The sequence below is a fragment of the Telopea speciosissima genome, chromosome 11, assembly GCF_018873765.1.
Source record: "Telopea speciosissima isolate NSW1024214 ecotype Mountain lineage chromosome 11, Tspe_v1, whole genome shotgun sequence".
In the NCBI taxonomy this organism is placed as follows: Eukaryota; Viridiplantae; Streptophyta; class Magnoliopsida; order Proteales; family Proteaceae; genus Telopea; species Telopea speciosissima.
The window spans coordinates 5,264,591-5,289,507 of NC_057926.1; the positions used below are offsets into that span (position 1 = coordinate 5,264,591).

The following is a 24,917-nucleotide window of genomic DNA, read 5'->3' on the forward strand; positions in this document are numbered from 1 at the left end:
CCTCTTTGATTAAAAAAACTAACACCCCTCAACATCTCATCCAAACCCCAATGGCAGCTTCCAACAGCAAATCCAAAAAGCCCAATTTCCCCTCCCAATCCAACCTATGCACTACCCTTTTCTTCATTGTTCTCTTCACAATTCCTACTTTCTTCCTCCTCCACACTTCTTCCACCTTCATCTGCAACACCTCCTCAACCCTTATCAACCAATGGTCCGGCGATCTCCGTAAGTCGGAATTCGCGTGGAATCGTCTACAATTCGTCGAAGAACCACCACTCACCTCTCTCAAAATCGCGGTCTTCTCTCGGAAATGGCCTATTAGTTCAGCACCTGGTGGCATGGAACGCCATGCCTTCACATTACATACAGCTCTGGCACTTCGTGGACATCGTATTCATGTCTATACTTCACCTCCCTCAGAAGAGATAGATGGTCATGTAGATCAACCCAGTGGAAGCCCTAATATTTCTTCCCCAAAAATCCATTTTCATGAAGGTGAACCAGGAAGATGGCGTTATAACCTAGCATGGTCACAGTTTGAGGTTGAGAACCAACGAGAACCGTTCGATGTTCTTCATTCGGAAAGTGTGGCACTTCCTCATTGGTTAGCTCGTGACCTTCCAAATCTTGCAGTTTCTTGGCATGGAATTGCCCTAGAGAGCCTACAATCTGATATATACCAAGATTTGGTACGTAAATTTAATGAACCCATGTCCCCTTCTTTTGAAAAGAAAATTCAAGGAGTAATTCCCACTATTTTGAAGGAAATTAGGTTTTTCAAAAACTATGCTCACCATGTTGCTATAAGTGATAGTTGTGGTGAGATGTTAAGGGATGTGTATCAAATCCCTAATGGTAGGGTACATGTAATTCTTAATGGTGTAGATGAAAGGGATTTTGGTCAAGATAAGAAATTAGGGCATGATTTTAGGGTTAGGGTTGGTGTACCCCAACATGCTAGTCTTGTAATGGGTGTGGCTGGAAGATTGGTAAAGGATAAGGGTCATCCTCTACTCCATGAAGCTTTCTCTAGGTTACTCAAGAAGCACCCCAATGTTTACTTAATCGTCGCCGGTTCCGGACCATGGGAAAGTCGTTACAAGGATTTAGGCCGTCGAGTAATCGTTTTGGGGTCGATGCGCCCTACGGAATTAGGGGCCTTCTATAACTCCATTGATATATTTGTGAACCCTACCCTACGTCCACAAGGGCTTGATCTTACTCTAATGGAAGCGATGATGAGTGGAAAACCGGTTCTAGCGCCGCGATTCCCTAGTATAAAAGGGACTATAGTCGTCGATGATGAATTTGGTTTCATGTTTTCGCCAAATGTTGAGTCATTGTTTGAAGCATTGGAGGCAGTTGTGAAGGAAGGAGCAGAGAGGCTAGAGAAGAGAGGGAAGGCATGCCGGAATTATGCAACTTCCATGTTTACAGCAAGAAAAATGGCATTGGCATATGAGAGGTTGTTCCTTTGTATAAAGAATCAGACGTTTTGTAAGTATCCTATGTCTTAGAAGAATACTTTAGAATAATAGCAAAGAATTACAAGCTCTCCTAGCTGTAAGAATTTATTTGATGATACTTAAGTAGTGAATTACCATTTTTTTTAATTCAGTGTCACATGATAATTTATTTGTATTTTTTCTTTTAAATAATTAAGTAGAGAGGAGATTTGATGTCAGGTTGCGTGACCCCTATGTCAGTGCATGATCAATGGAAACACGACATCAAGGTGAAGGGTGGGGTGATCATTTCATACTTTATGTCGATGTGATATGATTAGAGTTATGGCTAGCTACAAGTGTACTTTGGCCGATCCAGCTGCCTTGGATTCTTTAATTAGTGGGCTCCACTAAGGCTCGAGTTATCAATATTTTGATGGCTTCACCTTGGCTTCCATTTACTCACTTAATTATTAATTCCAATAAATTAATAAATTAAGTTGGTCAAGGTCCAAGTATATAAACTCTATGAAACAATCTCTACATATAATTATGGGAAAGGTTCTCTGAGTCGATTGTCTTGGGCATTTAAGAAGTATCACACTAATAAATTCAATGTAGCGGAGATAACGATGTTGAGATAGTTTTGTGAATAAATTAAGGATTGATCATATTGGAGTTGACATGAGAGCAACTCCAATAAATAATAATAATGAGAAAGTTGTTTGAGGTGATATGATCATATTTGATGGATGCTTTTTGATGGCCTAATACGGAAGAGTGCAATATGACCCTTTATATGTAAGACCTATTGCTCATGCAATTTGGGTTCCTCATTTTTGTCAATCGGCCGTGGAAGCCTTTATTTGAGGGGATGCTCTCAACCCAATAAAAGAGATAACGTATACCTAAAATGACCTTAAGAGAAGTGGTGAGAAAAATGCACTTTTTTAGGGAGCTTAGTCTTTGTATCAAGTATGACCTCGAATAGAGCTGATTGGAGGGCAACGATCCATGTAGCCGACCCCATGTAGTTGGGATAAGGCTAAGTTGTTGTTGCCTATTATCTGAGCCGATGGGAAAGGCAACCTAGCACTGTGTTTATCTCTCTCTTTCTGACATGAAATGACATCGTTGCCTTCATAAGTACGATACCATTTTGCCACACCTCATTAGTGTGCTCCTTGCTCAAAGAACCCTCTCCCTATAATTATAATCCTCTCTAATGCAATTTGGGCTCGAAAATTCTGATGGGTTGAGACTTTCAGCTTGTGGGTGGGTTTAGGGTTGAGAAACCCCAATGCTTAGAATGAGTTCCACCCAAAGATATCTAATGTTCAAAATTGCAATTCAAATCGTCTACGCGCAGCTGCCCGTAGCGGCTTGTGCGGCGCATACTGGGCCGCGCATGCAATGACCGCATTACCCCCACTGGGGCAAGGCGTTTGGGCAGGGGTAAGGCGATCTTTGCACGCGTGACTCAGTGTGCACCACTTAGGCCACTATGGGCAGCGCACCATAGAGGATCTGGATCCTCAAAATTGTCACATTACCTTACCACATGACAAAACTAATTGGACCACCTAAAGATTCCTTTTTATCAATCAAACTTTTGCCTAAAATAATAGCAAAGAATGGTGCAATCAGTATTTAACAAAAAAAAAAAATTTGATGCAATCAGATATTCAGATGGCAGTAGTGAGGGCTTCCATTCTTGATTAGGTGTCACACTTTCAGTCTTTCAGGATAATCACACATTTACAAGTTAGGATTCGGATCCTCTACTTTCGAGCTGTTCCTATTGTCATGCACCCCCGACACAACAAGGTGGTAAAGGCCGTCTCGCACATGTTCGGGCAAGGCGCTCGGATAGGGGTAGGACGGTCTTTTCGCCGCCTTGCTGTGTTTGGGCGCACATGGCAGTAGGGGCAGCTTGGCAATAGAGGACCTCGGCGCTATAAGTTGTGTCTTATTATATGCCATTTTCATTCAGAGTTATTCCAAAGCAATAGTATCTTTTCAGGTTGTAGGCTTTAGGCAAGTCTTAATTAAATTTCCAACTCTAGAATAACTCCTTAACAAGGTCTAATACATAGTTGGAAAATCAGGTTTTGACTTGAGCGAATCTCCCATATCCAAGTAGAATAAAAAAAACCATGAAACTTGGTTAGGAGTCATGAAGATTTATTTAGGTTTAAGAAATTATTAGAATAGGCTTGAGTTAGTCAGAGTTTTTATTGACTCAGTATTTTGTTCAAGTCATGTGAAATTCACCGAGTCTTGGTTTTTTTATTTAGTCATATACTATTCATAGACCATAAGCTCGGTCTACAACTAAACAAAACCCTAAAAAATTTCTTTGTTGTTTTCAATATTAACCCCCCCTCTTCTTCTCTTTTCCCTCATTGTGAAGGAACCATAGCCTCAATCTCTCCATGCGAAAGGGGAGAATGCGAAAGAGGAGAAGAAGGAAGATGCTACAAATTATTTAAAAAAAAAAAAAACACATGAATTTCCATGACAAAGTTTGACTCGTCCAACTCACCAAGTTTTGAAAAAGATACGTCAAATAAAAAATATGATTTATAGCTGCGCAATATCTCATATTTAGAGCCCAAGTAAAGCGTTACATCGTGCTTCCCTTAATACAAGTATTCAACATACTTGAAACCTCTTTAGCATATATGCAACAACAATCAAAAACCAAGTTTCAGCCTCACAACATTTAGGGCCGAGTTTCCCTCCACCCATGGTGAATGGGGTCCCATTCACCGAGGGGCGGGAGAGGACGAGAATAGGTATTGAAACTGTATTTTAGAACATACAAAAACTCTAGGAGGGGTTTGTAAACCTTAAAATGGTGGGTGAACCGTCGTCCTCTATGGGTGGAGGAAAACTTGTCCAAACATTTTACTCCATTTTATACCAAAAAAAAAACCTCTACTATTTCTTGTCAAAAGTCTCAAAACTTACGAGGCTACTAGTGAACTTGAGTTGGGATCAGTTATCCACATAGGGAGTAGTGGAGACAGATCCCAACCCTCCATGGGCTGTGGAACCCACGGACTGGTGAACTTTGCATGGTTCACCAAAGTTGGCAAACGTTAGTTTTACCTTAGCTGAATGCATCCTCTTTCCCTCCCCTCCCCTAGAGCATGCTGCATAGAGCAGCTCATGAGCCAAAACCCAATCAAGGATCCTGCTTGGTTATTGGTTTTGGTCTGAAAACATGTCATGTGCTAAAAATGGATAGGATTTAATAATTTGAATATTTGAATGCTTTTAAAAATAATATATTAGAACAACAGTTACAGGGTGGCATTCCTGAATCCTGACTCAACTATGTTTTGGTAATCGGTTTCGGATCGGCCGAAATTGATCGATTCACATAAAAAACCAATCCAATAATTTTTATCATTTTTTATTGTTTTTTAAAACTTGTTAATATCATGTATCATTATAACCTATTGGCTTTACCATCGATCCAGATTTGTATCAGATCGGTACCGGCCGAGACTGATACCAACAATATTGATTTTTTTTTTTTTTTTTGGTAAATACAATATTGATTACTCATACCTTGGACTCGACCCGTTACATACTAAAGGCAGATAGATTCTGTGAGACAAATTTTCTGCTTCGGACCTTATGGATTAAAAAAGTCAGACAAATTTTGGTTGTCTCAAAGTTCATATATCCGAATGAACCAGGGTCCTTCCTAATGATCAAATGAAAAGATGTGAAAAAGCATCTGCCAAGTACGTTTTCTGTATTTGGCATAGAGAAGGGATTTTCTTATTGCCAATCCTTAAGGTGTAGAAAAATGTACAAAATACTGACAATTTTTTATAATGATCATAATGATAAATTAATTTTTGGAAATCATTTTTTTAACTCAGTTTTTATGTGTAATTATATACATATACAGTTTTGCCATTCAACTTATGGATGGGGGTTGGGGTAGAAGTATAATAACACACATGGTTTGAGGTATCGGTATCAGATCGCCCAATACGGCTGATACTACAAAGTTTGGAAGGTGATCAATATCGATATTTGGCCGATATTGGCTAGATGAAATGGTACAGGTAAGGGGTAAAATAGTAAAAAAAAAAACCTTTTTTACAGAAAAATCAGAGGTTAAAACTATTTGAATCCATGTTGGTACCATATCAGTATCGTATCGTTTTTGAAGATGATCAATACCCGATTTGATACCATGCACAAAAATCATGATAACACATCCCCCTCTCTTTTCATCCAACAATTGAAGACATGTCCGTGTGTGTACATGGTCATGCTTAAAATTTTTATTTTTATTTTTTACACCTGGCTTGACTTTAAAAAAAAATTACAACAAAATAAGGAGCAATAAAAAAATATATATATATCACACATTTAACCCAACAAAAAAACAAAACAGATGTCACTTAAAGTCAATCCCTATGAGTCTATGACCACATCTATTAAATTCCTTATATTTTTGGAATTGGAAATGGAAATTTGACAAGTTGGTTAGGTTGGGTCTTTTCTTGAGCCAGTTGCGAGAACTTGAGTCTGTGCATCCGGGCAGCTGGGCTGCGTGTGCAGTGCCAGACTCAAGGTCTGCGCTTTGATCGCCTTACTTTTGTTTAGGCAAGGCTTGGGCAAGGGTAAGGCAATCAAAGTGCACCACCTTGAATCTAGCACTGCGCATACAACCCGACTGCCCGGATGCACAGGAACTAGGTCCGCAACAGAACTAATATTCAAATTTATTTATTTTTGGCAAAAAAACCATCTCCTCCCGATTTTTATCATCTGCTTGAACTGAGAAACATGTAGTCTCTGTCTCTCACACACACAGACACAGTTTAACAGAAAAGGCATGAAGATAATGTATACTTTGAATCCCCTTCCTTCTTTCCCCTACATTAATCAAAACTCCACCATCGCTTTCTCCAAATCTGACCCTAGATTCTCCACATGTTCTTACCTTTCTGTTCGAAGAAACCCAGAATCCCCATCCGGTTTATTCAACAAACCCACCTCCCAAATCCATGAAACAGGGAGCAAAACCAGCAGTTTCAGTAAATTAAATGGTTTCCCATTTCGTCTTCCCTCAAAACCCACATCACATCTCCTCAGAGCAGCTCCTGAGGCCAACCCAGAAAGGGATACCGAAGATTCAAAGCCACAGACCCTTCAGCTTGCTCTGATTTTTGGTCTCTGGTACTTCCAGAACATCGTCTTCAACATCTACAACAAGAAGGTATTAAACCTCTTTCCTTTCCCATGGCTGCTCGCTTCGTTTCAGCTCTTTGTTGGATCTGTTTGGATGTTCTTCCTCTGGTCATTAAAACTCCAGCCTTGCCCAAAGATATCGAAATCCTTCATTATAGCTCTCCTGGGTCCTGCTCTGTTCCATACAATAGGTCATATCTCTGCTTGTGTTTCATTCTCTAAGGTTGCAGTCTCCTTCACCCATGTAATCAAATCATCGGAACCTGTCTTCTCAGTTGTATTCTCATCCTTCCTTGGTGACACATACCCATTTAATGTCTGGCTCTCAATCCTTCCTATTGTGATGGGTTGTTCTCTCGCTGCAGTTACTGAAGTCTCCTTCAACTTTCAAGGCCTGTGGGGAGCTCTGATTAGTAATGTGGGATTCGTTCTTAGAAACATTTATTCAAAAAAGAGCTTACAGAGCTTCAAAGAAGTAAATGGGCTGAACTTATATGGATGGATAACTATAATTTCACTGCTCTATCTTTTTCCAGTTGCTGTGTTTGTTGAAGGATCTCAATGGGTTGAAGGCTATAGAAGAGCTCTTGTGGCCGTTGGGAAACCATCAACCTTATATCTTTGGGTGATCATATCTGGGGTTTTCTACCATTTGTATAATCAGTCCTCTTACCAAGCTCTTGATCAGATTAGTCCATTGACATTCTCAGTGGGAAACACAATGAAGAGGGTGGTTGTGATTGTCTCATCAATTCTGGTTTTCAGGAATCCTGTAAGGCCTTTGAATGCTTTGGGATCTGCCATTGCAATCTTTGGGACTTTTCTGTATTCCCAGGCGACAACAGCTAATAAGGCAAAGAAGCTTGAAGGTGAAAAGAAGAGCTGAAATTTGTTGATTTCTTCACCTCCACTCTATTGCTTTTCCTTAATACATTTGACACACTAGTCATAATGTTCATCTTCATTTTTCTAGTTTGTACTGATCTGTTCCTACTACTAAGAAACAATTGTACAACTTTGAAACATGTTTTCACTCACAGTTTTGCAGTTGGTGGAAAGGAACATGTTTATGTGGTCTGTTAACCTGCTTAATCTTCTCCAAAAAAAAAAAACTGCGTAATGTTGCAGATGTTATTAACACATGGGTTATGCATGATAAATTGTTTTCTAGCTTAAAGTTTGGGTTCTCAGCAAGAAAACTCTCATATCCTGGTTTGCGTCTTATAAGGGTATTCCGCCTGGCTTTTCAATAACTTAAATTTTGATTTCAACATATAAAACGCACGTTCAATTATATTTCTCAATCTGGAATGTCGTAAATTAAATAACTCATTTTTATTAGCTGGTGTTGCGTGTGAAAACCTCCGTCGCCAGGTTCGCCCACGGATGAGCCTGCAAAAATCGAGTGAGCACAAGAGAGCCGGTGTGGCTCTGACGAAGGACTCTCCGATGCTTAAGTTAGGTCTCCGGTGCAATAATGTATCAACTTAGTGAAAAGTGAGATGAGTGTTTGAGCTCCATACCTGGGTATTTATAGGATGAGTGGAGTCGGCCGGATGAGTCCTGGTATGGTAAGAGTCCTTTTTTGGTTGGGCTCTTCCATATGGAGTGACCAGGAGAGTTATTCTCGGAGTCAGACTCTTAATAAGGTAAGAGTCCCTGTGGGAGTGCGATTTGATTCTATCGCCAGATCGCTGCCCGATTCGTACCCCATGATTGTCGGGGCATGCTGACGTGGCTCTGTGATCCCAGGTGAGGCATTGTTACTGCTTCTGGAGAGGCCTCGGCCTCGGGCGGTTGTGCCCTTGGTGCTCGGTTTCGTGCTCAGCACAGGTGATAATTGAGTTGAATCATAAGTGTTATGCTCAGCTCAGTCGACCCAAGACCATACTGGTGCTCGGCCTAGCGCTCGCCCCCGGCGACCATCGGTCGTATGGCCGATCAGAGCCGGCTCAGGTCAGTGCTCGATGAACTTGGTGCTCGGTCACGGCGCTCGGCCATGTTGGTGATCAGTGTGATCGTCCTTCCCTTCGGTGGCCGGTTTAGTGCCGCACCCTTTGTCTCGGTTCGACCCTCGGTTCAACTTCGGTCCGTCCACTTGTCGCTCTTTGAGCGAAGGGTGATTTTATGACTCATCAGCTGGTGCTTGATGACTGTTCTCCCATTCTTTCAGATGATAACAAACATTCTGGTATGATCTCAAGAAGCCCTTTTGGTTGGCAAAGCCAGCATCAACAAGATAGTATTTACCATCTGGTACAACTATCCTTCCTTCTCCATTCCTATGAAGTGCATCATCTAATATTCATGAATCAGATGCCGATTCTTCCCAACCAGCTAGTATGCATGTAAATCTCATATCGAAATCGTAGGCAGCTAAGATATTTTGCGAAATATTTCCATATGTATCATGAAATCGATATGTTCGTTAATCGGTACCCACGCAGGGATATGTGAACCATCAATAGCCCCAATGCAATCTTTGAAGTAAAGGTAGAAGCTTCTACAGTTATCAGCTATTCGCTCGTGTTATTGTGCTTGGAGGCTTCAAAAATACTGGGTACAAATTCAATATTACACCCAATACAAGATTAAAATACCTCCTTACAGTCTCCCCAGAATGTCCAAAATCATGCAGACTTTTACGATTCTTCATGTGGTGGCCGACTATTTGTAAAAACATGACTATCTGTTCTTCCACTTGCACTGATTTGGTTTCACGCAGAAGTCCCCTCTCTCGCACCAATTGACATAAACTAAAAAATGTCATTCTACTCCTTCTTATGATGTTTCGAGATGTACTGTAGCACACACCAATAATTCTCTTAGTCTCTTGAAGTCCACGTAGAGACTCACCACGGTCCGGCGCTTTACCCGAGAAACATTTTATTATAATGCTCCGCTCTTATAGCAGTAGCAACAACCCCTAATATAATTGCTTTCTTGCACTTTTGATAACTCTCATCGTGTTCGTCATTGGTAGACATTTATACATTGATCTACAATTCAAAACATAATTTAGCACTTTAGATGAAAAACTTTTCTAATAACCCCTCTTGTCTGCCATGTTTTTATATTGATTGAAGTGAAGGGGGTAAGAAAAAGCATATAATGCCCTTATCTTCCAAATCCATACATCATACTTATTATGACTGAACAGGGATGGTGCGCTTAAATAATATACTATAAGGTCACCAATCATTCATATATTGTGTATTTACACCATCCCTCATATTAGAAAAACATCCGATTAGGTACTCACATTCACACTACCCATCATCCTCCAAAAACCATTCTTATCTAATCAAGTAATAATTCATTTTTCTCATCAAAGAGCATACCAATGATCATACTAAAAATAATACTTTTTGCTTTCATCTTTGAAAATCCAAAATACTATTGGCTCTATTGATCTTATGTTTCTTATTCAAAGGTAAAACTTATATCTAATATATCTCTATCTCTCTCTCTCTCTCTCTCTTTTCGGTTAATATGTATAAATAGGCAGAATTGAAGTACTAATCCCCACTCTATAGCACACCATATTCTTGAAAATAGGCAAAATCTTAATTAAACTATTCCAAACAATCAAAGCCTTGTTTTCAAACTCTAATATTGACCATATTTAAAAATAAAGACTTCTAATATGTATCTAACTCCAAAATTGTAACTCCAATGACTGCTTATCTCCTTTCCTAAACAAATAAGACATCTAATAAAAATAATTGACTCAAAATAAAGCTCATAGTCTAATTATACTTCCCAAGATATATATATTTTTTGGGGGGTGAATTGAATTTTATTGAAAAAAACAAGAAGTATATATACATAGCCCCAATCAAAGAAAAACAAAGGAGGCTCTAAATAAGCCTAATCTAAAAACCTCAAGAGGATACAATTTGTAGGTTCTTGGACGCTAAGGATATATACTAAAAGCCCATAATTGATTAATGAATTGGTGAAAATGAGAGAATATATGGAAAAGATAGGGATGATATACCATTCATCGTTACCTAAACATCTTATACAAAAAGTAAGAAATAGTTGATTGGGTTTCAAGATATATAGGGGTTCCAAATATGAATCTTAAGAGTGTAAATACTTTCTCTTTAGTGGAACTTAGACACAAATTTTTATTTTGACATAGGAAAGGAGATCTTTGAAAATCCAGTTTTGGAAAGCTGAAATCTAAACTTTGCTACCTTAAGTACTGTTTATACATACATTCTCAGTCATTACAAGTATTGTTGTACCTATTCTTCATATAGAACAGTGTTGCGTCAAGAAATCGTCGAGCGGTCCTGCGAGTGCCGTCACCTGCAAGTGGACCAAAGGGGTCAATCAGAGAGAACCGGTGTGGTCCCGGCCTAGGGCTCTCCGATGCCAAAGTTAGATCTCCTGGCGCAAACAGATGAATAGTGAGTATTCAGTATGAGTTTTTCTGTCCCTTTATAGTTAACGCCTTAGGCGTAGAGCCTCAATGGTGGCATGGCACCTTAGGCATGAAGCCTCAGTGTTGGCATGTTGCCTTAGGCTTGAAGCCTCGGTGTTGGCATGTCGCCTTAGGCATGAAGCCTCGATGTTGGCATATCGCCTTAGGCACGAAGCCTCGATGTTGGCATACGCCTTAGGCACGAAGCCTCGATGTTGGCATACCGCCTTAGGCACGAAGCCTCAGTGTTGGCATATCGCCTTAGGCACGAAGCCTCAGTGTTGGCATACCGCCTTAGGCACGAAGCCTCGGTGTTGGCATATCGCCTTAGGCACGAAGCCTCGTGTTGGCATATCGCCTAGGCACGAAGCCTCGTGTTGGCATATCGCCTTAGGCACAAAGCCTCAGTGTTGGCATACCGCCTTAGGCACGAAGCCTCAGTGTTGGCATATCGCCTTAGGCACGAAGCCTCGATGTTGGCATATCACCTTAATGTAGTGGCCGTGATTCGATTGAGTGGTAGGAGAAGACAAGTATTCTTGCAACATTTCTTTATTTTGACTGAAATTCACATTGTCTTTGATGTTGTCTACTGCTACTCCTACTGCTACTGCTTCTGTTACCACTACCACTACTCTGCTATGCTTCTACTGGTAGTACTTCTTTAGATGTTCTGAGTTCCAGGTACGGTCTACCTTCTTGCCCCCTGGAGTCTTCAAGCGGTAAGTCCACGGGCGTATACGCTTGGAGACTATGTAGGGTCCTTCCCGATTGGGTGACGACTTCCCATATGCGTGGCTGCGATGCGCTTGCCCTCCGTAGTACTAAATCTCCCTGGTGGAATAGCCTTTCCTTGACCTTGGCGTTATAGTACAGCGATACGTTCTTTGGTAGGCGGCGTTCCTTAGTAGTGCTCTTTCGCGGACCTCATCTATAAAGTCTAGGTTCGCTGATCCGTCGACATAAGTGCGTTCATTGAAGTGCGAGAACCCTATGGGACATAGCGGAGACCTCTACCGGCGCCAATGCTTGATGCCATATGCTAGGCGGAATGGGCTCTCTCTGTGGGCGTCCGCCTTTGTAGTTCGGTATGCCCACGGGACGCTTGGTAGCTCTTCTACCCACTTGCCTTTGGCTCCTTCTAGCCTTTTCTTGACTCCTTCGATAGCGTTACATTGGTGACCTCCACGACCATTGGCACGTGGGTATGCTACCGACACAGCCGATAGTCGATGTTGTAGCCGTGATGAGAATGCTTGGAATTTAGGGTTGTTGAATTGTTTCCCATTATGCGAGACGAGGATCCGTGGTACCGAACTGTAGATGACGTCGTCGCGGACGAACTTCTCCATCTCTGTCTCTGTTATCTTGGCCAAGGGTTTAGCTTCAACCCACTTGGTGAAGTAGTCGATCGCGACGACCAGGTACTTTCTGTTTCCTGGTGCTGCGGTGAAGTTGCCCAAGATGTCTAGTCCCCACATGGCAAAAGGTATGGGGTGGAGGATTGATGTCAGCTTGGTGGCGGGTAGATGGGAGTCTTGGGCGAACAAGCGACATTGCTCGCACTTCTTGGCATATTGGATGGCCTCCTCTTGCATTCGTGGCCAGTATAGTCCCTGGCGGAGGATGTTGTAGGCTAGGGCTCGTCCCCCCATGTGGCTTCCACATATCCCCTCATGGACTTCGGCTAGGGCGTACTCTGCCCCCTTGGGTCCTAGGCACCGGAGTAGTGGTTTGTTGCCCCCGCATGCAGCACCACTGTCTAGGACGGTGTACTTTGCAGCTCTCATCCTGATCTTCCTTGCCTCGGCCTTGTCTTCTGGTAAGACGTCGTCCTGTAGGTAGTTGAGTATAGGGTCCATCTAGCTAGGCCCTCCTCAATCTCATTAACTTGCATCTCCCGGCATGTTAGCTCATGTAATATTTCCACGTACACTGCATTGGCCAGGTTTCTGAGTTCATCATTGGCTAGCCTGGACAGTGCATCAACAGTTGCATTCTCGATCCTTAGAACTCGAACCATCTCGAACTTCCTGACCTCGGACCTCGAACCTCGAACCTTGAACTTCTACCATGGTTTGTCGATTGTGGCCCTTGGCCATGGCCAAAGGCCCCCTTTTTATTTTTCTTTCTTCTCTCTTTTCTTCTTTGCTTTTGGGCAGCGGCCTTTGACGGATGGCACCCAAAATTTTTTTTTTTTTTTTTTTTTTTTTTTTTTCTCTTGATAGGTGACGACCATAGCCCTTTGGCCGTGGCCTCTTGGCGGTAGCCACTTGGCCTCTCTCTTTTGATAGGTGACGTCCATTGATGACGACCATAGCCCTTTGCCCGTGGCCCTTTGGTCGTGGTCTTTTGGCCATGGCCTCTTGGCTGTAGCCACTTGGCCTCTCTCTCTTCCTTTTTTTTTTTTTCCTGGCTCTGTCTCTGGTAAGGTGCATTCAACGACGAAGTCTGCCAAGGCTTGGCCTTTGATGGTAGTCCTGGGTTGGAACCTGATGTCATGCTCACTTAACTCCACCGCCCATGCTATCAATCTCCCGGAGACGTCCGGCTTGTGTAGTATCTTCTTCAGGGGTAGGTCTGTGAGGACTATGATGGTATGGGCTTGGAAGTATGGTCGTAGCTTCCTGGCTGCCATTACCAATGCATAGGCTACCTTCTCGATCCTAGTGTACCTGGTCTCTGCATCGATCAGGACATGGCTGACGTAGTAGATGGGCCTCTGGACTTTGTCCTCTTCCTTTAGCAGTACTGTGCTGACCGTGACAGGGGTGGCGGCCAGGTAGAGCTGCAACTCTTCGTTAGGTTCCGGTCACCCAAGCAAGGGTGGGCTCTCTAGGTACTCCTTCAATTCTTCGAACGCCTTTTGGCACTCTTCCGTCCATGTGAAGTCCTTAGGGCTTCGGAGGTTCTTCAATATTTTGAAGAATGGTAAGCACTTATCACCCGATCGTGACACGAACCTGGAAAGGGCGGCAACCCTTCCATTCAACCTCTGCACTTCCCTAACCGTTCGAGGAGGTGCCATCTCTTGGATGGCCTTGATCTTGGATGGGTTGGCTTCTATTCCACGGACTGAGACCATGAACCCCAGGAATTTTCCTGATGTTACCCCGAAGGCGCACTTTGCAGGGTTTAGCTTCATCTGGTTCCTCCTCAGTACTGTGAATGCTTCATCTAGGTCGGTCAGGTGTTGGTTGGTGTGGACGCTTTTTACGAGCATGTCATCCACATATACCTCTATGTTGCGCCCGATCTGCTCCTCGAACATCTTGTTGACCATTCTCTGGTAGGTGGCCCCTGCATTCTTTAACCCGAACGGCATGACGTTGTAGCAGTAGTTCTCTTTGTCCGTCCGGAATGCGGTGTAAGACTCATCCTCCTCATACATGAGGATCTGGTTGTATCCGGAGTAGGCGTCCATGAAACTCAGCATCTCATGGCCGGCGGTGGCGTCGATCAGTAGGTCGATCCGGGGCAGTGGATACTCATCTTTTGGGCATGCCTTGTTCAAGTCGGTGTAGTCGACACACATCCTCCACTTCCCACTTGGCTTTGGTACCATGACCACGTTGGCGAGCCAGGTTGGGAACTTCTCCTTTCTGATGAACCCTAATCGGCTTAACTTCTTGACCTCCTCCTTGATTGCTGCTTGTCGGTCGAGGGCGAAGTTACGCCGCTTCTGCTGAACGGGCTTCCTGGTTGGGTCGACATGTAGTCGGTGTTCCACTATGGAACGTGGTATTCCTGGCATGTCGGAGGTCGACCATGCGAAGACATCCATGTTCGCTTGGAGGAGGTGTCCAAGCCCTTCTTTCTGTTCCTTGCTTAGCAACGAGCCGACCTGAACGACCTTGGAGGGGTCATCCTGGCTGAGGGGCCATGGGATGAGGTCTTCCACTGGCCTTCCCCTTCTCTCTGTCAGTTCATCTCTCTGGTCACTGATCATGCTCTCTAGGCAGAGTGCCATTCCACGTGTGTTGCCATTATTCTTTTTCATGAAGGTGGCGTAGCACTCCCTTGCTTTCTTCTGATCTCCTCGGACTTCGCCTACCCCATTCTCGGTGGGAACTTCATCTTCAGGTGAAGTGGTGATATGACTCCTCTAAGTTCGGTGATGGTCGCCCTAGGAGGCCGTTGAAGGACACCACGGACTTGACTACCATGAAATTTACCATGATGGTTACTTGTTGAGGGTGTACCCCGAAGGTGACGGGTAGCTCTATGGTACCTCTGATGGAGGCGGTGGCACCTGAGAATCCATGGAGATAAGTGGGCTCTGGTTTGAGCTGGTCATCCCCGAACCCGAACTGTCGATAGGAGTCCAAGGAGAGTATGTCAACAGACGCCCCTGTGTCTATCAGTACCCTGTGTACAGGTCGATTGGCTACCTCCACCTGTACTACCAAGGCATCTTCATGCGGGAAGTTTAGTCCTTCCACGTCTTCATCCGAGAAGGAGATCACCGCCTCAGTCTTGGCTATCTTGCTGGGCTTCTCTGCCACTCCCACGAACCTGGCATGAGCTTTAGCTTTTCTGGTGGACTCTTGCCCTGGTCCTCCAAGTATGGTGAGGATAGGAGGTCCCTTGGTGCCACTAGGTTCTATGGCATCTCTCCGCTCTTCTGGGCGGTCTCTCTCTCGATCTGTTCTTCTTTCTTCTCGTCTCGGCTCCACTCTGTCTCCGTCGCGACCTCTATCTCCTTGGCCTGAGCGGTTGTCACGTCTCCCCTTCACATACTTGTTCAAGCTTCCTGCTTTTACCAGTTGTTCTATCTCTCTCTTCAATTGATAGCACTCCTCTGTGTCGTGCCCATTCTCTTTGTGGAAGAGACAATATTTGTTAGGGTTTCGCTTCTCTCGGCGCCGCTAGCATGGGTCGTGGCCAATGGAGTAGGTCACGGTCCTGGATCGCATGAGTATCGGGACCTGGTGGTGTTCAGTGGTGTGAACTCAGGGGTGCTTGCCCTCTCACTTCTCTCTGGGCGGCGGTCTGTCCTCCTGGATGGGCGGTCGCTCTGCTCTTGTCGGCGCTCTGTCCTCGACCTCTTACCCTCTTTGCGGTCATCAGGTGCTGGCCTCTTGTTGTCCTGTGGCTTGGCCTCGATTATTTTTGTTCTAGCTTGTAGTACCTCGGCCATATTTGCAAACTTGTTGTACCGCTCCAGGAGCTCTTTCATAGTCCTGGTCTCATGACGTGCCAGGTCCTTGATCAAGTCCAGGTCCCTGATACCTCCTGCTAGGGCTGCATGCTGTGTCTGGTCATCCAAGTCTCGAACCTCCAGGGACTCCTTGGTGAACCTGATAACGTATTCCCTGAGAGATTCCCCAGGGTTCTGTACCACGTTTAGTAGATTGACGGTGGTCTTCTTCTGCTTGACGCTGCTTTGGAAACGGGTGACGAACTGTTCACATAGCTCTGCAAACGAGCATATAGATCTCGGTCGTAGCCTGGAGAACCATGATGTGGCTGCTCCCTTAAGGGACGCAGGGAATGCCCGACAGGATACCACGTCCGACCCCCCATACAGCGTCATCATGCCATTAAAGTAGTTGATGTGGTCATTAGGGTCAGTGGTACCACTGTAGAGTTCAAAGGTGGGTAGTCGAAACCTGGAAGGTAGAGTGGCTGACATGATCTCTGCCGAGAAGGGGTGTTGTCCAGGTATGGAATGTGTCTCGCCTTTGGTTTGCTTCTTCAACCCTTCCAGCTTCTCATCCAGGTCGCGGAGTCTTTGATCGAGCTCCTCGTCCCGTGTCTGCCCCCCACGCCTGGCCGGACGTTCGCTGCGACCTCGTTCACGCTCTCTCCTGGATGTCCCCTCCCGCCTTGAGTGTTGGTGGGATGGGGAATGGTCACGCCGTGATGAATCCTGCCGTGAAGGTGAGGGGCTTTCCTCTCTGTAGGTCCGGCTTCGTCGTGGTAGGTGACTTTCTTCCAGTCGTCCGTCGAACACGGACCTCCGGACCGATCTCTGCGGGCTAGACACCCTCGCCCTGGGTGTTGGCGTCCTCCCACGTTCTGACCGTGGTGAGAGGTCTCTTGTTCTCCTGGGATGCTGGGAAGGCTCCCCCCGCTGCGGAGTGGGGGTTGCCTGTCGCGCAAGTCTCTCTGATCTCGCGCCCCTGGGAGATGATCTCCTAGGGTTTGGCTCTTGTTGAGGTATGGACTCCACCCTTGCTGCTGGTGAAGTCCTCCGACGGTGAGATGTCGCACGCTGCGTCAGGTATTCTCGAAAGAGTCGTTGTTCATCGAGGATCTGTCGTTGCAGGTCATTGATCTGACCCACAGTGGCTGGAGCATTGGGGTCAGGTGTCACCTCCACCACCACATCGTTGGCCTCGTCATTGTTGGGCTCGGCGATCACGAACTGGTCATTAAGGGGGATCTCCTCCTCCAGAGGGACATGGTCCTGGTCGTTGGCTCTGCGGCGAGAGCCCTCTGGGGGTGGTGATCCATTCCTTGCTCCGTTGTTGGTGGTGGTAGTCTTCCTTCGTGCCATTGAATGAGTATGGAAGCGAGCTAGTAGCTGTAATGGCTAGCGTCGTTCCCACAGACGGTGCCAATCTGTTGCGTCAAGAAATCGTCGAGCGGTCCTGCGAGTGCCGTCACCTGCAAGTGGACCAAAGGGGTCAATTAGAGAGAACCGGTGTGGTCCCGGCCTAGGGCTCTCCGATGCCAAAGTTAGATCTCCTAGGTAGACCGTACCTGGAACTCAGAACATCTGAAGAAGTACTACCAGTAGAAGCATAGCAGAGTAGTGGTAGTAGTAGCATGAAGACGATAGCTGATAGGAGTAGCGAGAGACAACATCAAAGACAATGTGAATTTCAGTCAAAATAAAGAAATATTGCAAGAATACTTGTCTTCTCCTACCACTCAATCGAATCACGGCCACTACATTAAGGCGATATGCCAACATCGAGGCTTCGTGCCTAAGGCGATATGCCAACACTGAGGCTTCGTGCCTAAGGCGGTATGCCAACACTGAGGCTTTGTGCCTAAGGCGATATGCCAACACTGAGGCTTCGTGCCTAAGGCGATATGCCAACACTGAGGCTTCGTGCCTAAGGCGGTATGCCAACACTAAGGCTTCGTGCCTAAGGCGGTATGCCAACATCGAGGCTTCGTGCCTAAGGCGTATGCCAACATCGAGGCTTCGTGCCTAAGGCGATATGCCAACATCGAGGCTTCATGCCTAAGGCGACATGCCAACACCGAGGCTTCAAGCCTAAGGCAACATGCCAACACTGAGGCTTCATGCCTAAGGCGCCATGCCACCATTGAGGCTCTACGCCTAAGGCGTTAACTATAAAGGGACAGAAAAACTCATACTGAATACTCACTATTCATCTATTTGCGCCAGGAGATCTAACTTTGGCATCGGAGAGCCCTAGGCCGGGACCACACCGGTTCTCTCTGATTGACCCCTTTGGTCCACTTGCAGATGACGGCACTCGCAGGACCGCTCGACGATTTCTTGACGCAACAGAACAGTAAGGGCAAGAGAATGGAAAACTCCTAATTCTTATACATCATCTGACTTAATTGAGATTATCATCTATATTAGTCGGCCATTACATGAGATAAGTAATCAGTGTTTAACTGCAATATCTCCATCGTTTTGGCCATAACTTATCCAATAAGAACACAAGCTTCAAAGATTCTGATTTTGATAAATATGTAGGTCAAACACCTTCAAACAGTACCAACATGCAAATCAAATTATTTTTTATCATCATTAAAATAAGGCCAAAGAAATAACCCAATTCATGTAATGCAATGTTTGCAATCACAAAAAACTAATCCCATAGTTCATGGAGCATATTCAGAGAAGATAGATTATAGAGATAGCTAACAAGTTCACCAATGGATGAGTACTAGCAGGAACGAGGGTGAGCAAGTGTTGTATCTGATCTGCAGTGAAGGTGGGAGTTGCCGAAGAGGACTCTGATGTGGCAGCGGCAGCAATGGGGTGAGAACTCAAAACACGAGAACTAGAGGCCGAGGAGATGGGGTTACGTTGAGAGCCTGTGCGCGCGGTCCATCAATCCGGGTAACCATTCTTCTTGAAGCACCAAGATTCAGAGTGCCCATCCTTGTGGCAAATATCACAATGTTAGTATGGCTTGTTGGAAGAATACCTAGAACGAGGTTGCCGATCAACAGGAGGTTTAGTACGACCATGGTGGCTTGGTCGGGCATGGCAGGGCGATGATCATGCAAGGAACGTTGGCGCTCTTCCTGAAGCAGAAAAGAGTAGGCTTTGTTCACCGATGGTAAAGGTTCTATCAACAAAATCTGACTTCGAACCCTGCATATGAGTCATTAAGGCGTTAAAGAAAATCTAGAAGGGAATCAATGTCAAGGAATTGCTGAATAGTAGAGAGTGCGCCACAGCAACAAGTGGGGAGAACCCAATAAGAGAGAAGCTCATCGCGGTATCCCTTGATGATCGTATAATAGGTAGATATAGAGTTGTTTTCTTGAACATGATTCGAAAGAGCACGACAAATCTCAAAGATGCATGGAGAATTTTTTAGAGAGAAACAATCACGCAAACCAACCCAAACATTGCAGGCAGAATCAATCCATTTTATACTATGCTATGTGATATAGAGGCAATGGTAGTGCACAATCCATGACCACACCATGTTGTTGCAATGCACCCAATGAGGTAGATCGAGAGAGGAGGACTCAGGTTTGAGCAAAGAACCATTGAGAAAGGCGAGTTTGTTTTTCGCCTCAAGGGCTATGAGCATGGCGTGATGCTAGGTGGGGTAGTTAGCCCCATCAAGGAGAGGGGTCACAAGAGAAGCTCTAGGTTGATCATTGGAATGAAGAAAGTAGGACGATAAAATAGAGATCGTTGGAGTACGTGGAGGAAGAATTCTCAGTACCCATGAGAAAGTCCTAGGAAAGAAATTAGGTTGATACCTTGTTAAGATGGATATGGTTAGATGCAATTGCATAAGCTTGACTTCATTGTATTACTAGAATCCAAAAAATACAAATCCTTGAGCTACTAATATGGAATGTACAATGGAGGATACTATGGAGAATATTCACAAATATGGAATGTACAACTAACACAACTAATGCATAAATTGTCATGGTAATAACAACAAAATGCAAAACCCTATCTGGTGTTGTACATAGGGTTCAACAAAAACTTGCTTGTTAAAAATTTCCTCTCGTATCCCAAGCTAGCTGATCCATTCTGATAAGAACAATACTTGGGAAGACGAAGAATAGACCAAATTCCCACTTCTGGGGGGAAACCTCGCGAGAACGCAATTAACTTTAATATTCAAGACTGGTCCTTTATTAATATCAACTCACCAATATATAAGGTGACAAAACAAATAGAATAAACAAACAGAATAAGCATGGACTACGTAACATAGGGATAGACTATCCCCAACATAAAGTGGACACCTACTAACAACCAACTTCTATTAATCATATCACTCCCACTAACTTTCTAACTCTTCTAACTCAATGCTGGAATAAACAAACACGATAACTTCTAACTCTTCTAAAACACGATCTGTTATGCCTCGTCAGCCTGCCCTGCCAAGTCAGCTTGCCATGCACGAGTGATCGTATCATTCCCCTCCCCTTGAGATGAGCCTTGTCCCCAAGGCATCAAATTTGGGAAACGCTCCTTTAGATCATACCAAAATTCCCACGTAGCATCCTCCGGTGCACGATTCGACCATTGAACCAAGAGTTGTGTTGCAGCCTGATTGCGTCGCTTTACCACCCGTCGATCCAAAGCACGAACTGGTTCAACCAAGAACTGACCGTCGTCATTAACCTCTGGAAGGGCAGACTGGGTAGTCACCTGTTGACCCAACTTCTTCTTTAGACAGGAAACATGGAACACGGGATGTACACGAGAATCTGCTGGAAGGTCGAGCTTGTATGCCACGGGGCCAATGCGCTGCGAAACCAGAAAAGGACCATAAAACTTTGGGGCGAGCTTTATATTGGTCCGAGAAGCCATCGTGACTTGGAGATAAGGCAACAAATGTAAGAAGACAAGGTCATCAACCTGAAATTCCGGCTCCGTACGCCTCGAGTCAGCCTGTTGTTTCATGCGATGGACTGCCCGATGAAGATTCTCACGCACGACACAGATGAAACTATCTCGATCTTGTAGCTGCTGATCGACGGCCATTACCTTAGAGCTACCTGGTGCATACAAAGTGAGAGGGGGCGGTGTTTGGCCATACATAATCTCATATGGGGTGGCTTTGGTGGAAGTATGGAAGGAAGTGTTGTACCACCACTCTGCTAAAGAGAGCCAACGAGCCCACTGCTTGGGCTTGTCACCTGTTGTGCAACGTAGGTAAACCTCGAGGCACCGATTAACCACCTCAGTCTGGCCATCCGTCTGGGGGTGGTATGCTGAACTCAGCTGTAGTTGGGAACCCTGTAGACAAAAAATTTCCTACCAGAATATGCTCAAGAAAACAGGATCGCGATCACTGACGATCGAGAGAGGCATGCCATGGAGTTTAAATATGTTGTCAAAGAATACTTGTGCTATCGTTGAGGCTGTATAAGGATGACTAAGGGACATGAAATGGGTCTATTTGCTTAATCGATCGACCACGACGTAGATCACGGACTTGCCGTAGGAGACGGGTAAACCCTCGATAAAATCCATGGAAAGTTCAGTCCACACACGCGACAGAACCTGTAACGGCTGCATCAACCCGGGGGCAGCAACAGTTTCACCCTTGTTGTGTTGACAAGTGTCACATTCAGCACCAAAGCGGCGAACGTCGTGACGATACCCGCACCAATGAAAAACACGACTGACGCGCTTTAGAGTCTTGAGAAAGCCACTATGCCCTCCTGTGGGGCTGCTATAGAATTCGAGCATAATTACTTCACGCATGGGTGAAGTTGGGTTGAGGACCAAACGCCCCTTTTAGCGTAACTCATCTGCATCCCATGTAAAACCAGGGTGAGAGGCTTGGTTGTTTTGCAAGTCCATGATGAGCTGTTGTAGGCCAGGGTCAGTACGCCATTCTGCTTGGACTTGTGTCAACCATGAAGAAATAGGTGAAGATAGTGCATGGAAGGTGGCATCCAACACTGTATCATTTTCCTCGTGCTGGCGAGACAAAGCATCGGCAACGACATTTTCAGTGCCTCGCTTATATGAAATTTCATAATCATAACCGAGTAATTTTGTGAGCCATTTCTGCTGGGCAGGTGTGCTAATCCGTTGGTCAAGTATAAATTTGAGGCTTTGGTGATCGGTACGAATCTTAAAATGGCATCCCACAAGATACGGTCGCCACTTTTGCACGACATGAACAACAGCAATCATTTCCTTTTCATATGTAGAGAGTGCCAAATGCTTGGGAGCGAGAGCCTTACTTGTGAATGCAATCGGCTTTCCATCTTGTAAGAGTACCGCGCCAATGCCGACACCACACGCATCACTTTCAATAGTAAACTCTTTGGTGAAGTCGGGTAAGGATAGAACAGGAGCCAAACTCATAGCTTGCTTGAGGGTGTCAAAGGCACTTTCAGATGGCGATGTCCAAGTAAACCCGTCTTTTTTGAGCATATCAGTGAGTGGTTTGCTAATTTTGCCATAATCTTTAACAAACCTTCGATAGTACCCCGTGAGACCAAGGAAACCTCGTAAGGCTTTCAATGTCGTTGGTCGTGGCCAAGTGAGCATATTTATAACCTTAGCTGGATCTGTTGCGACGCTGTCCTTAGAAATAATATGCCCCAAATATTCTAATTGAGGTCGCCCAAAAGCGCATTTAGAGCGCTTAACGTACAGCCGATGTTGTCGTAATGTTGAGAAAATTATGCGCAAGTGAGCAATATGATCAGTCCAGGTGCAACTATAGACCAAAATATCATCGAAGAAGATGAGCACAAACTGACGGAGGTGTGGCTTAAAAATCTCAGTCACAAGGCATTGGAACGTCGATGGGGCATTGGTTAAGCCGAACGGCATGACCAAGAACTCATAATGCCCTTCATGGGTACGGAATGCAGTCTTGTGGATGTCTGAATGATGGACCCGTATTTGGTGAAATCCAGAACATAAATCCAATTTAAAAAACAATTGTGCCCCATGTAATTCATCTAGTAACTCGTCAATGACTAGAATGGGAAATTTATCTTTGACGGTAACTTGGTTTAAAGCTCGGTAATCGACGTAAAATCGCCAAGTGTTGTCCTTCTTTCGCACCAATAGAACAGGTGATGAGAAAGGGCTAACACTAGGTTGGACTATCCCAGTGTGTAACATCTCACGCACTGGGCGCTCGATCTCGTTCTTCTGCATATAGGGATACCTATAAGGTCGTACATTAATAGGAGCAATACCTGGGAGCAACGGGATTTTATGATCTTGCACCCGTTTCGGTGGGAGGCCACTTGGTTCAGTGAAGAGGTCCTCATACTCATGCAACAACTCAGTAAGTAGGGGCGGCTCGGGATCTATCGGCTCGTCAGATTCAACCATAGCTGATATAGAGCAGAGCATAGCTAATGCACCCTGACCGTGTTTCCGTATGACCCTTCCCATGTCATTGCGACTCACAGCCTTTAAGTCACCACTAATGGCCCCTCTCATGACGTGTCGTCGACCATCTAGTAGGAATTCCATTCGAAGCTTGGCAAAATTCCAAAGAATATCACCCAAGGTTGATAACCATTGGATACCAAGGACCACATCATACCCATCAAGTGGAAGCAATCTAGCCTCAGTTGCAAACTCAGTACTGTGCATTACCCAACGAAAATTTGGGCAGAGGGCATTACATACCAGTTGTTGACCATTAGCCACCTTTACTCGCATGGGTTGGACAGGTTTCACCTTGCAGCCGATGCATTTTGCGGCACGTGGATCTAAAAAATTATGTGTGCTCCCAGAGTCAATCAAGATAACCACAGGCCTACGTTTAATATAACCTCGAACCCGCATGGTTTTAGGAGACAAGGATCTTGTGAGAGCGTGCACCAAAATCTGTACCTCTTCCTCTGATTCAGCCATATCATCAGGGGTGGCAATGTCATCATCAGTATCGGACCCGCCTGCATCGATAAGGAACAACTGACGTTGATGGCATCGATGCCCTTGTGTGAATTTTTCATCGCAGTTGAAGCAAAGACCCTTAGCACGCCTTTCATTCATCTCTGATTGTGTGAGACGTTTGAAGGGAAGATTTGAGGGTGTAGTTGGTGCCTTGGATGGGGTTTTGGAAGCCAGAGTTGATCGCTGCTAATCGAATCGAGTTGGGACTGATCTCTGTCGTTGTGAAATTGCCTCGGCATTGTCTTCTTGAAGTCGCGCAAGCCCCAATGCTTGGCTGATGGTCTTTGGTTTAAACATTTGAACAGCAATATGGATCTCGTCTCGGAGTCCGCTTATAAAACAACTGATATAAAACTCATCGCTCATCCCGCTGGTGCGTGCGGCGAGTTCCTCAAATCGTTCTTGATAGTCTTTAACTGTAGATGTCTGAAGCAACTTGGTAAGTGCACCAACAAAATCCTCGAGGGCATTAGGTCCAAATCGAGTGCATATAGTGCATATCGCGTCTACAAGCTCTTTCCAACTGATGGGTCCTTGAGTCTTCTCAATCCAGCGGAACCACTGGAGTGCCTTCCGTTCAAGATGGATAGCAGCGAGAGGTACCTTATTTTCTTCAATAATCTGGTTATAATCGAAGAACTGCTCTACTCGATAGATCCATCCGAGTGGATCCTCTCCATCAAATTTTGGAAATTCCACTTTTCCAAACTTTGTCTGGATCGGCCCTTGGGGA

General features: G+C 44.9%; 2 protein-coding genes across 2 annotated transcripts; both read left to right on the forward strand.

The window, feature by feature from the left end:
* Positions 1-44: 44 nt before the first annotated feature.
* LOC122646234 (putative glycosyltransferase YtcC) lies at positions 45-1,613 on the forward strand. The gene has a single exon (XM_043839738.1). The coding sequence runs from the start codon at positions 51-53 to the stop codon at positions 1,518-1,520; it is 1,470 nt and encodes a 489-aa protein (XP_043695673.1). The 5' UTR covers positions 45-50; the 3' UTR covers positions 1,521-1,613.
* Positions 1,614-6,315: 4,702 nt separating this feature from the next.
* On the forward strand, positions 6,316-10,124 carry LOC122646237 (xylulose 5-phosphate/phosphate translocator, chloroplastic-like). The gene is made up of 3 exons (XM_043839740.1): positions 6,316-7,565; positions 9,436-9,445; positions 10,112-10,124. Exon 1 carries the CDS (start codon positions 6,316-6,318, stop codon positions 7,555-7,557), a length of 1,242 nt encoding a protein of 413 aa, XP_043695675.1. The 3' UTR covers positions 7,558-7,565; positions 9,436-9,445; positions 10,112-10,124.
* The last annotated feature ends 14,793 nt before the right edge of the window (positions 10,125-24,917 follow it).

What these genes read in the sequence shown, in the direction of transcription:
- LOC122646237 (XM_043839740.1), top strand. Translation starts at nt 6,316, where the DNA reads ATGAAGATAATGTATACTTTGAATCCCCTTCCTTCTTTCCCCTACATT.
- LOC122646234 (XM_043839738.1), top strand. Translation starts at nt 51, where the DNA reads ATGGCAGCTTCCAACAGCAAATCCAAAAAGCCCAATTTCCCCTCCCAA.